General features: G+C 33.9%; 2 protein-coding genes and 1 pseudogene across 6 annotated transcripts; 1 reads left to right on the top strand and 2 right to left on the bottom strand.

Moving 5' to 3' along the window:
• Positions 1-56: 56 nt before the first annotated feature.
• Positions 57-888, bottom strand: LOC145616171 (uncharacterized). Its single transcript, XM_081670865.1, has 4 exons — positions 703-888; positions 481-612; positions 286-357; positions 57-170 (listed from the first exon to the last, which is right to left on the bottom strand). The coding sequence occupies exons 1-4, from the start codon at positions 886-888 to the stop codon at positions 57-59; spliced, it is 504 nt and encodes a 167-aa protein (XP_081526991.1).
• Positions 889-6,124: 5,236 nt separating this feature from the next.
• Positions 6,125-11,325, top strand: LOC145617912 (uncharacterized). 5 transcript variants are annotated; one of them, XM_081672676.1, is made up of 10 exons: positions 6,125-6,240; positions 6,791-6,906; positions 7,251-7,379; positions 7,456-7,527; positions 7,630-7,733; positions 7,809-7,971; positions 8,077-8,576; positions 8,704-8,812; positions 8,905-9,084; positions 10,721-11,325. In XM_081672676.1, exons 7-9 carry the CDS (start codon positions 8,221-8,223, stop codon positions 9,055-9,057), a joined length of 618 nt encoding a protein of 205 aa, XP_081528802.1. In that variant the 5' UTR covers positions 6,125-6,240; positions 6,791-6,906; positions 7,251-7,379; positions 7,456-7,527; positions 7,630-7,733; positions 7,809-7,971; positions 8,077-8,220; the 3' UTR covers positions 9,058-9,084; positions 10,721-11,325. The 5 variants fall into 5 exon arrangements, with proteins under 5 accessions (XP_081528802.1, XP_081528805.1, XP_081528801.1 ...); XM_081672679.1 differs by having other exon boundaries at positions 8,077-8,812; XM_081672675.1 differs by having other exon boundaries at positions 7,630-7,971.
• Positions 11,326-11,823: 498 nt separating this feature from the next.
• LOC145616170 (uncharacterized) lies at positions 11,824-14,171 on the bottom strand (annotated as a pseudogene).
• Positions 14,172-15,146: the final 975 nt, after the last annotated feature.

The raw sequence follows: 15,146 nt of genomic DNA, 5'->3' as shown, positions 1-15,146 counted from the left end.
CACAAAAATAACTGATACGAGATGATTACACAAAATAAACTAGCATCGAAATGGACTCACTTAATGTAATCTAGAGGTCGAGCTGAACAAAATTCCTGAGGAAATTCATTGCCAAATCTTTTTATGATCTTTCCAGTCTTGGCCTCCCAAACTTGTAGCTTCATCATATCCTATAAATAATTGTGATTCCATAACAAACACGTACGTACTATCGATATCAGATCAATGTCACCGAATGTAAAAGGAACAAAACATAAGAATTTCGAAAACAACATTACTACTAACTTGTTGGGTATGTGACAACCAGTATATGACAGTTAAATAATTTTCCTTAGCCGAAAATTCAGCTGCAGAGAGCTGCAAAAAAATCATCGTTGTTGGTAAAATAATGAGAATTTATAGATTTCGAACAAAATAATTTAACATGACTCAACTTTAAAATACACCCGACTCAAATTGACTAGAAAGAAAAAAAACAACCTGTCCATCCACAGAAAACTTAAATTCCTGGAAAGAAGGTTGAGTAAGCAAGACGAACAAGTGATTCCCTCTCACACAGAGCAACGACGATCCAGAAGGAGACCACCGCATACCGTACATATCCTTCACCAGCTACAAATGCAAAGAAACAAGATACAATAAATTAGGGGTTTTTAACCTAAACTCAACCAAATAATAAAATTATGATGAATTAAAACATACATTGAAAGTGTGATTGTACAAGGGCAAAAAAGCATCAGAATCATCATCGTACGTAAAGATGGAGATACAATGATCATGCAAAATTGAAAAGTATCGCTGCTTCGAACTGCTGGTAATGGAGGAACGACGACGGTAAACCTCAGGATTCCGCTGAAACGGCCAACCGTATGGAACAACCGGCGCCATTTTCAATTCGACGATAGATTAATTTCCTTTTAGAAACCCTAAATCACAAATATCGAACCTTCTTCCTTCAATCTCTCTTTTTTTTTTTTTTTTTACTCTTCTCTCCTTGGCAACAATTATAATTAGTCGCAATTGATTAATAAAACAAAATTGCCTGATCGTTGTTTGTTTTATTAGATGTGGATGTGGATGTGAGGGTCAATTTCACAATATCCTTCTTTTTAATACTCCTTCCGTGTTTTAAAAAGGTTACACTTATCAAATCCGACCGTTTTTTTTTAATAAGTGTTACAATTTCTTTTTTTTTTTCTTTTTTGCAAAAAGCTACATTAAAATATTATGTCTCTCCTTTCATGGTCCCCACCCAAATCCACTACTGCTTTTACTCCCTCCGTCCCCAAATGATAGTTCCTTATGGGCAAAAATCACGGGAATTAAGAAACTTAAACAAAAGTAGTAAAATTACATTGAAAAGATAAATTTACATTGGGTATGTAAAATAGTAGAGAGATAAAGTAATAAAAGTACATTGAAAAACCAAATTTACATGGGAAATTTAAATTTGTACAAATATTGTTGTAATTGGAGGAAATTTTGATAAAAAAATGATATTAATGGTACTTGAAAAAAGCAAATGGGACTATCAATTTGGGACTAAAAATAGGCCATAAGGGACTATCATTTGGGGACGGAGGAGTATTTATTATGCTCCATCTTTTTTCTCACATTCATTACTTTTTAATAAACTATTAACTCCACTATTTTTTTTTTTACAATTTTTTAATAATCCAACTATCCCACTCACCTCTTATTTTATTTAAGTCATTTAAATTGCCTAAAACTATGTGCCGGTCTAATTGTAACACTTAAAAAAACACGGAGGGAGTAAAACTAAAATACAACGATGATGGTGATAGGTAGGAGTAAAACTAAATGATTTGAGAAATTATGACACTTCAAAATGTAGTTTTGGTAGTAATCTTTCAAAGATGCTGCAATTTTGTTGAGTTATGTTCTATTTCGAGATTGGCTATGGCGGATGGTGTTGTAAGTTGTGATCTTGTACCCAACAATATAAAGATCGAGGAATGTATGTGGATTGCTAGAGTTCTTAATTAAGAATTTGATCATACCTAAGATCATGTATTACCTCATCAAGCAAAGTACTTGAGAAGTCTTAATTATGAGTTAATTTAAGAACAAGAGTAAGGGCCTGTTCACATTTACTTAACTAAGCTGAACTGAACTGAAAAGTACTAAATTGAATATTTTATGAGAGAAGGAAATTAAGAGCTGAACTGAACTGAACTAATTAAAGCTGAAATGAATTAAACTGAACTGAACTAAAATTAAGCTGAAGTGAACATGCCCTAAATATAATCTATGAATTTTTGAATTTATGATGTAATTACAAGATTAATTGAGATTCTTTTATGATCATTTGGGTCCCACGCCACCAATTGGTTGTTGGTGTAGTGATGATTGTGGCTACACTTGGTAGAGAGGACCCGTGTTCAATTCCCCGCAACAACAATTGGGAGGGGAATGAAACCTAACCACCCATAACAGATCCCCAAATTCGGATTAGCCCAAAGGGTGAACCGGGTAGAACACCAAAGAAGAATTGGGTCCCACGCCAAATATAATCTTAAATTCATGCCCTGATTTTGGTCACACGCCAAATATAATTATAAATTCAAAAAGTGTGCTTAGAGACTTGTTGGGAATTTCATCCCAAGTCCCACATGGAAGAAATAGCAAGGGAATGAGCTATTTATAAAGTGATGCTCAATACACTAGTAAAAGGCCTTTTGGGAAGGAGCCCATAAACAAAACCGTACGGGCTTGGCCAGTTGGCCCAAAGCAGACAATATTGTACTAGTGTGTGTATGAGCTTGGTTCGGCGGCCTAACAAGACTAACATAATTGGGCACAAGCTTGGTTTATTTTCAAAGTTTATGATGTTCATGTCATTTTATTTTTGACATTATGGGGATTAGGGTGAAATTTTGGGTTTATGGGATTAATTTGGTTTATCAAAACCTATTACCTACATATAGTAATCATATACACTTTTAATTAAAACCCGAGTTAAATGTCTAAACAAAGAAAATAAACACATTTCATAGCATCAAACGAAACTAGACCATCACATTTTTTTAAATGTTCTATCAACATTTCAAGAAAAAAAAAAAAAAAATACGGAGTACAAATCATGGAATGCATGCATAATCCAAATAAAAACAGCAAGATGGATACATGTGAGTATCAGAGTATGTGACATGTCTATAAAACATACTTCGTATCTAATATATCACTCTTCATCATCTTCATCATCATCAGTTGCCAAAAGAACATTGGGACCTTGCACCTCATCATCATCATCATTCCAAACTTGAAGATTATCTTCACTTTGATCAGATTCCATCAGTTCGTCCTGCACAATGGTTCTGTTGGGGTTGAATGTTGGCCGCTCATGTTGTAAGATATGAGCCTCCAACTGAGCATGATTGCCCCTAATACTACATCTGCTATAGATAGTTCGCGAACCATCATCATCACTACTAAATACATGCCAGTCACAATCACGTTGTGAGGAGTTCCAAGCTTCACGTTCATGCTGTTCTGCCTCCCTGAATACTACACCTAATTAAATTCCATTACATCCAATTTGACGGCAAGCATCAAATTCCAACCTTCCGAGATCTCTGTTCCAGTAAGGTGCTGGTAACCTTCGGGAAAATTCAGCAACACAACATCTCCTCTCCACGTTTGTCTCACAAACATAAGCGCGACATAATGCATTGGAACAAGCTAGCTTCTTGGCATTGTGTGGTACATGACCACAAACAAGACACCTTGGAGGTTCCTACATTTCAACATTCGAATGTGTTTTTATTGGAATATACAAGCAACAAGCCTGATATACAAATGATATAGATTATAAATAATGGAGTATGGAAAATATGCTTGCCATTATTGTCATATTCATACCTCGGCCATCACCAGTGAAAAAGTGGACTATGTAGAGTCACCTGAATAGTTGAAATCCTATAATATATATATAATAAAAATCATGTAACTAGTTTACTGTTAATTAGATTTTAGTAAATAATATCAAGTAATAAGCAATTATTAGCAACACCAACACCACAAAGAACATATACACACAAACAAACACATAAATTGACACCTCTTTCAAGCATTTCATCAAACAGTTGTGTACATCCCATAATTGATCATTAATAATACTGTATAAAAATCCAATAGCAATCACTGAATCACATAATCCAATCGATTTCAAAATAAACGCACAAAGCTTTTCGCAATCAATTATCGACCGAATCCGAATTAAGCCAATTATCCAAAAACAATTGAGAATAGGGAAATAATTGTTATCTTGAAGGTGATTATGTTGAACACATTTAAATGTTGCAAGTAAATTCCCAAATTGATTCTACATTTAGAAATACATGAACTAAACTAACCTAGTTAAAAATTTGTAGTGAATGTATATGTTACCTGGAAAGTGTAGATGGTGGATTTTCCGTGGAAATGGAGGGAGTGAAGCAAAGAGTTGGGATCTTTGATTATGATAAGCAATTGATGTATAGGTTTGCATGGATAGTGACTTTAAGCAGCCTATCAATATGCGTTAAAGTTTGAGACAATATAAAATACGCCTTACCATGTTAAATTATGAGACAATATGAAATGGGCCTGGGCAATCCAAAGGAGAAGAGTTTGGTCCACAAACGAGGCTTAGGAGGCTTAGAAGCTTTTATACTAAAACCAATTGGCAATAGTAGATTTAACTCCTTTACCTTTTAAAAATGGAACCACCTCACCTATTTCTTTAATGTGAGACAGGGATAGCTCAAGTGGCTAGAGCTTCCCTCCCGGTTCCAGAAGATCATGGGATCGATTCTCAACCCCCCCTTGTGGCTCTCTAAACACCAAAAAAAAAACAAGTGGCTACAATGGGTTTCAACAAGAAGAAAGTTAAGGCGAGAGATAAATAAGGTCATCACAACAAAATGAAATTATAACACCTACATTATTGAAAGATGTCTTTTTCGTACTCCCCGAAATTAAAGGTTTAATAAACCAAAAATTGGCAATTTTGAGTGTTCCTTCATCAATTTAATAGTGTTAAATTTTGAGGCAATATAAAATGGGCATGGGCAATCCGAACCAAGGAGAAGGAGAGTTTGGTCCACAAACAAGGCTTATTATATACTTTGATATATTAAATAGTCATATTTACGATTCATACTAAACATATGAATAATACAAACAATTCTCTATCTTGTCCTCTTATCTTTTTGGTTTATTTTAAAGCATTTTGACACACTCTTATTTGAGCTACCATAATTGATTCGATCACACTTTTGGGATTGCAAGGTAACATTGACTATTTTTAATGAAACAACAAATCAACAATTGTGGAATTGATAATTCGTTGATTTTGTAATGGTTTATGATAAGTCATGGGTTTCTTCAAGTATGATGCATGATTCGCATGAACAAGTTCATGGCATATTATGTTATGGATCATTTGTTAAATAATTATTTTCATAGTTAAACCAAATAAATGAAAAAGCTAAGTAATAGTTAAATAATTATTTTCCCTCTCTTATTTGTTTGCTTTCCACTCCGTTTTCATTTTCCGAACCAAACATAATTTGTTATTTTAGACGTATTTGTATGGTAGGATTCTCAAATCAATCCAATTTATATAAAGCCCAATAAAAATATCTCAACTTCTCTCCTAAAACAATTACGTACAACGTTAGGAGTAATAATTTCACATAATTTTCTACTAAGTAGCAGTTTAGCTTTAGCATGGAATCACGGATGTAATAAAATTTCTGAATACCAATTGGTTGTTGGTGTAGTAATGACTGAGAATACACTTGGTAGGGAGGACCCGTGTTTGATCCTCCGCAACAATAATTGGAAGGGGACTTTTTTTTTTTTTTTTTTGTGTTTAGAGAGCCACAAGGGCGGGGTGAGAATCGATCCCAGAATCTCCTGGAACCGGGAGGGGAGGGGACTGTAATCTAACCACCTAAAACTAATTCCCGAATTCGGATGAGCCCAAAGGGTGAATCGGGTAGAACACACACACACACACAAAAAAAAAAAAAAAAAAAAAAAAAAAAAAAAAAAAAAAAAAAAAAATCACGTCAATATTATTGATTAATATTTTCTCTTTTCTGTAAATCAAAAACATGAAATATTTTCTCTTTTCTTTTGTCCCCCTTTGTATCTATTTCACAGTTGCGCTCAACCCTCTCTCTCTCCTCCATCGCAGCGCAATCTGAATCCTCCATTGAAGCTGCTGTTGAGGTAAGATGTTTTTCTAAATTAAAAAAAAAACATCGAATATAAATTTCACAATTTAAATTTCCTCAATTTAGGGTTCTTCTAGGTTAGATTATTGAACTATTGGCTTTAAATCCTCGAAGAATTTAACGCAATTATTCGAGCCTACTTTGATAATCGAGTCAACTTATGTGCTAATTGTTCGAAATCATGAAAATTGACGTTAACGGGCCTGATATCGAGTGAAATATTTCGTTTTATATAGTTTCTAATTTGATGATGCTCAACTTATCAAATTATGTACTATATTTTATTTGATGATCAATTTATTAAATTAATTCAAAAAAAAAAAAAAATTGAATGTTGCACTTGAATTTGGGATAGAGGTTGATTTTTCTTTATCGAATTTGGAAAATTATGAAGAAATTCAAATGTATGGGATGGGATTCCATTACCATGGTAGTGAATGTGGAATAGATTGTTTCAGAATTCCGTGATGCGAGATGTTTAACTGTGCAAAATTTTCTAATTTAGGACTCAGGCTTTGTAGTTATTCAATGAAATTTTTTCCTAGGGTCAAGTAGGAGCATGAAGCGATACTATTCAATTCTGCATGAAGGTGCTGTCACAATCTATTCTTATGATGATGATTCTGATGCATTTCAGCCCTTGCTTCATCACTCTTTCGATGTAAGTTTCTATGTGTATTCAGTGTATCATCTACCAATTATCATGAATATCTCGATCTGTGTATCATTATCTCCCTTACCAAGTTCCTTGAATGTGTATTATCGTTTTAATATGCTTTGTTGTTGACTTGCTTCATTGTATTCTATTAACCAAGATGTACTTGATGTGATTTTTTATGGAAGCTATGAATGAACTATCTTGTTTTGTACTACCTCCGTTTCTTATTACTCGCAACAAAGGGGTATTATTTGTGAGATATAAAATATGCATTTGTTGCAAGTAATAAGAAACGGAGGTAGTATACTCTTTACATTAAATGTTTAATGAACTTTAATTCTTTGCAGTTGAAGAATCTGAAGGCTATGCATTGGTCTCCTCTTGGGTCTTATTTGTTGTGTCTTAGAAAAAAAGAATTGTGTGTCTTGCATACTGAACCTTCTTTTCAGGAAATTGTGTTTTCTGCTGGTGGACTGGTATTCCTTTTTCATTACTACTTGTAATTTTTAAACAAAAATTTTGGCAGCATTGACAATTTGACTAATTTTGTAGGTTGGTTCTGCTGAGTTTTCTCCAAAGGAAAATTATATATCTCTCATTTACTGGGTGTCGGAAAACCAACCGGTGAGTAATCTAGTTTCCAATATTATGTTGCAACATTTATTTCCTTTTTCAATAAGAATGATGACCGGACGTTGATTGTGTGGTCTTGGAATGACTTCTTAGGATGTGAAGCTAGAAGTTTGGGAGGCAAAGACTGGAAACATCAGAATAAGTTTTTGTGGAAGTTCTCCAGAAACTTATTAAGTTTCAGTTAAAGATTTCCTTAAGTGAGTGCATTTATTTTATTTCCATTGAGTTGGTTGTTTATTTATATATGATGAATATTCCTCATGCTTCTACAGATGGGATTACAATGATAACTACTTTGCTGTCCTAGTATCCAGTTGTATAATTATCTATGAAACCAAAACATTTTCTCGTCTTAAACATTTGATTTTTAAGCAAGTACAGGAGTTTGATTGGTCACCTTCTGCATCAATACTAGCAGTTTTTGGCAATTCATATGTAAGTGGAAAAGAAGCTATAGAATTTCATACGTATTGTCTGCTTATATCGAATATCTTATTCTTTATGCATAATATGCTTATAAACAATTATTTAATTTTGCAGTTGAAAATTGTTGATATATGCAGTGGTAAGAAATTGTATGGTTATTCTTGGGAGGGGGTTGAAGGTTACAAGCTGTTGTGGCAAAGTGCTGGGGAATATCTTGCTTGTATATGTAGTGGGACTAATTACAAAAAGATTTTTCTTATGAGCTTGAAATCTGGAAAGGCGGAGTTCATCAGTCCTCGTCTTGATTATATTGATTTTGCTTGGGAAGGAAACGGGAAGCAATTTGCAGTTACTCGTGGAGCTAATGAGGTGGGGCAAACCACAATAAACTTTTACACAATACAGGAAGATGGAAAATATTTGAGGTGCAGGATTAAAACACTAAAAGGTATGATTGCTCATTTTCTTCATTGGTCTCCAAATGGTCACTATATGGTGATGCAAGGACCATTAAATGGTTCCGGAGAATTATACTTTTATGATATTAAAAATCATCAACTGTTGGCCCTTGTATACTTCATAGCTACGGATCTTAGATGGGATGGTAGTGGCAGGTATGGAGTTTTTTATTTTATTTTTTTTTTAATGAAAATTTGACAAATTAATTAGTAGGTGCATTTTCAAATGAGGATGGATTCATTTATTTTCCTTGTGTGTGTTTTATTTTTTCCCCTCTTTTAGGTTTTTCTTAACTCGGGCTAGTCCTAAAAATATTTTCGAGAGTGTTGTTCGGATCTGGTCTTCACATGGGGAGAAACTTATTGATGTTGGATCACTTTATTTACCTATGGTAATTGAATTGTTATCATGTTGGTCTTAGATTTTATAGTTATTTTAAACCATATGCTTGCTTAGAGTATGATTATATTGGTTTTATTGTAGTTTTGGAGCACTAAGGTGTCATGTGTTGCTGGGAACTCGGAGGTTGATCTAACAAAGGAATCATCGTCTTATACAAGAGATGGTGAACATTTTGTTGAGAAGAGACCGATAGATTATTCCACTTTAGCTCCTCTGAATAAATTGAAGCTTTGATCGTGATTTGACAACTATATACATTTGGTTAGTAACATTAAATTATGTTGTCATTAACAGATTTATTATAAACTTTTAGCATTATATGGAAGCATTTATACTTTTTAAATTCTTTCTGAAGATGTAGAACTTTGCATGGAGTGCTTCAATGAAATTTTTTTTGGGTGTTTGGTTGACAAGAGTATTTGGTTGATAAGAGTTTTGAGTGGTCAAAACCTTTGTTGGAATTGCTTGGACATGAAAAAAATGAAAGAGAGATTTGAATGTTTACAAATTAAACATTACAAGATAGTTGTAGGAAAAATTGTGGCCTCTAAGGTATGTTAAGCTGGAACAAAAACGATGATTCTTGCCACTTTATTTGTCTTAACTACACGCAAATAATTTGATTGTTGTTCTATTCCATGAAAGATTATACGTATATGGAAAAAATTTTGATTTTTGATCCCTTGTTCCTATCCATGAATTTTTTTGTTAGCAGTGTAAATATCTACATTCCCATTGTTGGGCTTACTGGAAGATTGTGCTGTCTTAGAAAAACAGAATTCAGCTGTGTGCATGTGTGTTTAGCCCTTGCATGTGATGCTTGATCTATTATGAAACCCCAATCTTGAGATTGTGCGGGAACACTTGAGTTGTTTTCCCACCATGTTGTTCCAAATGTGGTCTATAACGTTGAGTTTTCCCTCAGAATATCTTCCCCTTGTCATCGCCAATTTGCCATCCCCAATGCTATCCCTTGCCACCATGCCCAGACCTCTCTACCCTCTTAGGTTATTGTTGCATCCGTGTTAATTTTATAGAGCGCGTCCATTCCCTGGCAGCTTCCACCGTTGCACTAACATGGTGTGTGTGTGTGTGGAGGGGCCGAGGGGAAATGTTTTTAGGCGTTAGAATCTAGCATTGAATGTTGCATTGGATTTGCTTTTGCAATGTTTGATTCTCACTATCTGCTTATCAAGTGATCAGTGGTTTATGTCTGATTTGTTGCTTCTCAGTGGTAAATTTGATTTCTAGATCGAGTGCATTGGAGATGCCCATCATGTATTCCATCAATATAGGAGAGTCACTTTTTATCTATATGAATGAAGGGTTAATGCAATTATGTCTTCAATTACACATAGCATTTCTTGTTGATATATTTATGTGGCCGTAAGTTACTAATTAGACAGTTAGCAGTGACAAGCCGACAACACGACAATACCACATATACGGATATACCTATTGAATGAACTCCTTCATAGCATTGTATCTTAATTCCTTTGTATTGTTTGTTTGGAGATGGACCATGTCGTTCAAACATAAAGGATGCATATAAGTATGTCTTAGTGATTTTTATGCACTTGTCTAGACTTTAGCATACTGGCAAAGGGCTAAATGCCTTAGACTATGGAAAACAACTATCGCTCTTTTTTTCCTTTATATTATGAAAATACCAGTGAGCTGTAAGTCTGTCACCAAGTCATATTTAGCTTACGTCTCTTCTATGAATCCTATGATAGTTTGATTGTTGCGTACTCTAATATTTTCCTCCTTTTCATGATCTGATTTGGTTTATACCCTCAATTACATGTCTTAACACCAGATACATAATACATCTATCATTTGTCTAATTCACATTTCCTAAGAGATTTGAATGATTTTAACTGCCTATTCATTGCAGCTAGGTAAAGTTATCAAGCAGGACAAGCTAGCATCAGAACGACAGTAGCTCAAGGCCAAGTCTCGATGATAAGATGCTAAAGCTGAGGTGCACTAGTATTAGGAGAGATTACCTTTGATTACGCTACAGTTGAAGAATAATTAAACCTCAAATTAAATTCGATTGGCTTTCACATCGGAGGTGTTGGAAGAAAATACTTAATTGCTTCAATGGAGAACTTGACGTGACCTTCAATGAAAGAGCGTGAAAGAATGAGAGCAACAGAGGGAAAATGACAGGACAATAGTAGAAAGGGAAAGAGAAAGAAAGTAGGAAGAGAGAAAAAATAAATGAATGAGTGATGAAAGGAAAATAAAAAACAAAGCTGAGATGGAAGAAAAGGAAGTCAACATTCAGTGGCATGACCGCAAATAGCATTCGAAGCCGAGGGCGGATCCGGAAGCACACTGTCATACTGTCCAAGTCTGCCAAATTTCTCACTTTGATTGTAGATAGATCGATGTAGATTTGTATATAAAAAAGAAAAGGGAAATTCTCTTTGGTAGACCTCTAATAATAAACATTCTCAGTGGTAAAATGCAAAAAAGGTTAATATCCTTGGTAAACTATGTTTTAAAAATAACACCTCAAATTTTTCAAAAATGGATTATAAGAGCACCAGCATTCACAAGGTTATTATAGTCATGCATTTAGGATAGAATTATATATATATATATATATATATATATCGTATACACAATGCTTCTCTTGTTCGACATACTCGATGAGTTCTCCAAAAGTTTCGAGCCTAGTCACCTAGTGTGTGGTGGTCATCTAAGAAATTAGTTTAATGTCACCAAGAAGCTTAGCAATTTTCCACTTAAAGTAGTAATTACGAGTTGAAATGAACAAGACAAAAGCTTAGATAAGAAGCATATAAACATCTATTTTGGATCAATTATTATTAGTTGTGCTGCAAGTAGACTCGAATTCAATTAGTGAAAAAAGTTCTATATATAATGAGCTGCACCATAACATATACTCATATAGAATATACTTAGACATGGCAATCAAACAACATGCTATATGAAATATATATCCTTAAAAGATGTTCATTAGCATGATCACTCTGTATCAATAATACAAGCATCATCATCATCAGTATCACTCAAGACTAGATCAGCAAATACATCTTCCAATTGGTTAAACGACACCACATCCCTAGCAGCACCAGTAGCCTCAATCTCCCGCGAACAATCTTCATTTGCAGCACTATTATCATGCAAGGATATCTTAAACCTTTTCTCTGGATCAGTCTCCAAATCTCTCAGAAACTGATGGTACTCTGAATCTTCATTAGTTTTAGTCCTCTCTTCATCTGAAGTCTTTCTCTTCTGTTTTTCTGTGCACCTTTTCTTTATTAAAATCGCGTCTGGCAACAACTCTTTCCTGTCCTCGGCCTCACTGTTGTTAAAGTTCGATCCATATAGGTCATAACCAAGAGCACAATCTCCGGGTTTCAAAAGATGTCCAAGATGTGTTCTTACAGAAATGATTCTGTCATTTTTTCCAAAATCAGAAACTCTAGCAATTTCTACATCAGCAAGTGTATATTTCAGGCATCTGTTATTATCAACTTGAGCAGAAACAATCACAACATCCAACACAATGTACTCTACTAGCTGATTACTAGTTAGTAAAGGATTGAAAGGTTCTCTCCAATATTGATCACTATCGATTGCACAAAATTTCAATGTGAACGGATCCAACAAAGTGATAGTCCTCCTCACTTTCGTACAAACCACAAAGGGGCCAATCTGTCCGAGTCTGGAAGAAAGTTTAGGCGAGACATAAACAAGATCATCACGGCAAATTGGGCTTATAACAGCAGCAATGTTAAATCTATATCGAGAGATGTTGCTTTTCGTGTCTTGGGACAATAGCTGCTTGTGAGACTTATTTTGCGGCTTAATAGAGACAACACTACACAAGAAATCAAGGAACTTCACAGCATCGCGCTTCTTAGCAAAGAAGAAGTCAAGACCATGGTCTACTCGCTTGATTTTCACTGCTGAAATGGCTACTTGATGCTTGATAATAAGGCCTTCCAAGTATAAGAATGTACGCATGTGAGGGACATGTTGCCTTGTTTGCACAACAGCTTCATAATAATCGGGGTTTAAAGGCATACAAGATTGACACCTTTGATCCACAACAACATACTCGATGTCATGTAACTTCTCAACATATACTTGATTAAGAACAGGTCTTTGAACTCTAAGCCTTAACTTAATCCTTTTAGAATGAGGTTCCGTATACACAAATTTTGCATCAATAAGTCGATAATCAATCAATTTCCTCAGCCTTATGAGACAAATTGATAACAACTCCTTGGACTCTAATTCAGCTTTTAACCAGGTTGATGGTGGCTGCAAGTAACTCTTACAATACGGGCAATGTACTATACTAACACGGCTTGGTAGACTATCTGTTATTCGAGTCTCCAATGACAGGCAACTCACACACATGTTCGCGTTATTTGGAAGAATTGAAGTACCACATTTGCAACACAGTATACGACCAATTGTTTGATCCCTCGTTAACAGAAAACCCATGTCATGATTTGTTCCCGATTGCACATTCATCATCTTGAAAAACAAAATAAACGAATTAATCGATGAAACAAACCTTGTTTTCAAAAAAGCTAGCTCAAATAAGGCTCATTTTCAAAAAGAAATAGACATAGTAATAGAGATTTTTATATATGGTGGTCAATTAGTAATGCTTTATACTAGTATTAAAGAACAAGCTTACATGATTCATTCAAGTTCCAAATTTTGACTAAATTAACTTATATCATTTGACATAATTTACGCTAAGTATAATTCTTTAAATGAAAATTTCATTGACACCATAATAATAATATTTTCATTAAAATGTACTAAACGAGATTCCCATATTTCTATTGTTATTAGTTTGACACTACTTCGACCCTAAAACATTAATTTGCTCGAACACAATTGCAATACATACTACTTACGTGTGTAGGGCTATTCCACATTGACTATATGAACCTATATAAACGTACGCCACAATTGTGCACTAAAATATCATATCGAATTTTATTGAATTTGTCTCGATGTATTGATGATCACATAATTCATCAAAACAAACATAAAAAGTTATGTACTACATATTAAAATAATCGAGAATCAAATCATAAACAAGTTTAATCAACAACATATATAAAATCAAAGCATGTTCAATTAAAGCTTATAGAAAAAGATGAAATCTTTACTATGACTAAAACTTGGTATGTCGTATTTACCTGTTTGTCCTGCGTAAGTTGTGAAGTAATATCTCCATTAAAGGACTCCAAGCGCTTGCCCATAAATCTTTGCTGTCTAAGAAGTCTTCTATTCTCCATAGAATTGTACGTTCTTTTAGATCGTGCTTCATCGAATTTTGCCATAATTTTGTACGATTTCTTGCGACAACCCATCATCATAGTATTGATTTTAGGGTTTTGGAGAGAATGCTAATCACACTAATTAGGTTTATACTTCTGTTAATACGGAGTAGTAAGAATGTAAGATGTGTTGTTTTTTGTGTGCTTACTAGTTACTAAGTTACTATTTAGAGTGGGCTTTGTGTTATATGACCCATCATCATACTATGGGCTTTATAATTAGATCAGTAATGATGAGCAAGGACCTTGTAAATTTTGTTATAAGCAATATTTTTTTTTTTTTTTTTGAGGGATGTTATAAGCAACTAGTTAGTGACCCGGGCAATGCCCCGGGCTTGTTTCTCTTCTTCATATTCAATTACATGACAAATAATTACATGCATTATATGATTATATCGTTTTTTTTTAAAAAAAAAGATGTAATATCATTTTCAAATTGGATGCACAAATGAATCATCAAATCAATATTCAACCCTTGAGCATAAATAGTGAATAATAAAAAAAAATTACACGCACTAACTTTTGAGTGAATTATATATAAAGAAAATCAACCAATGGAATCTCGTATTAATATATAGCAAATCCTGCATATTACACAATCATCAAACCAAAATGCTACTTATAGCAAATCCTACATATTGCACCATCATCAGGCCATTAATTTAGGGTGATTTATTAAATGTGTAAAAAAATATGAGTTAAGTATGCAAAATATATCCATTGCATGTCATGTGAGGTAGAGTAAACAAATACTCACCTAACACAATACTGACCCAGTAATAAAATGTTTCTCCAAGAGGTTTAGAATGTTTAGTGTATCATTTCCTTGGATAGTTAATTTATAGGGATAAATATATTGAATATATATTGGTTACATATTTTACAAATTAAATGGGTCAAAGCAATTTAAAAACATTTTAATTATTCAATTATGACAAAACTAATTACTAATAATGGCTAGTCTATTGGTTTGCAAGT

This window comes from Chenopodium album, chromosome 26, assembly GCF_948465745.1.
Source record: "Chenopodium album chromosome 26, dcCheAlbu1.1, whole genome shotgun sequence".
NCBI lineage: Eukaryota > Viridiplantae > Streptophyta > Magnoliopsida > Caryophyllales > Amaranthaceae > Chenopodium > Chenopodium album.
The sequence above is the reverse complement of the archived record's forward strand: the minus strand, read 5'-3'. Positions and strand labels throughout refer to the sequence as shown.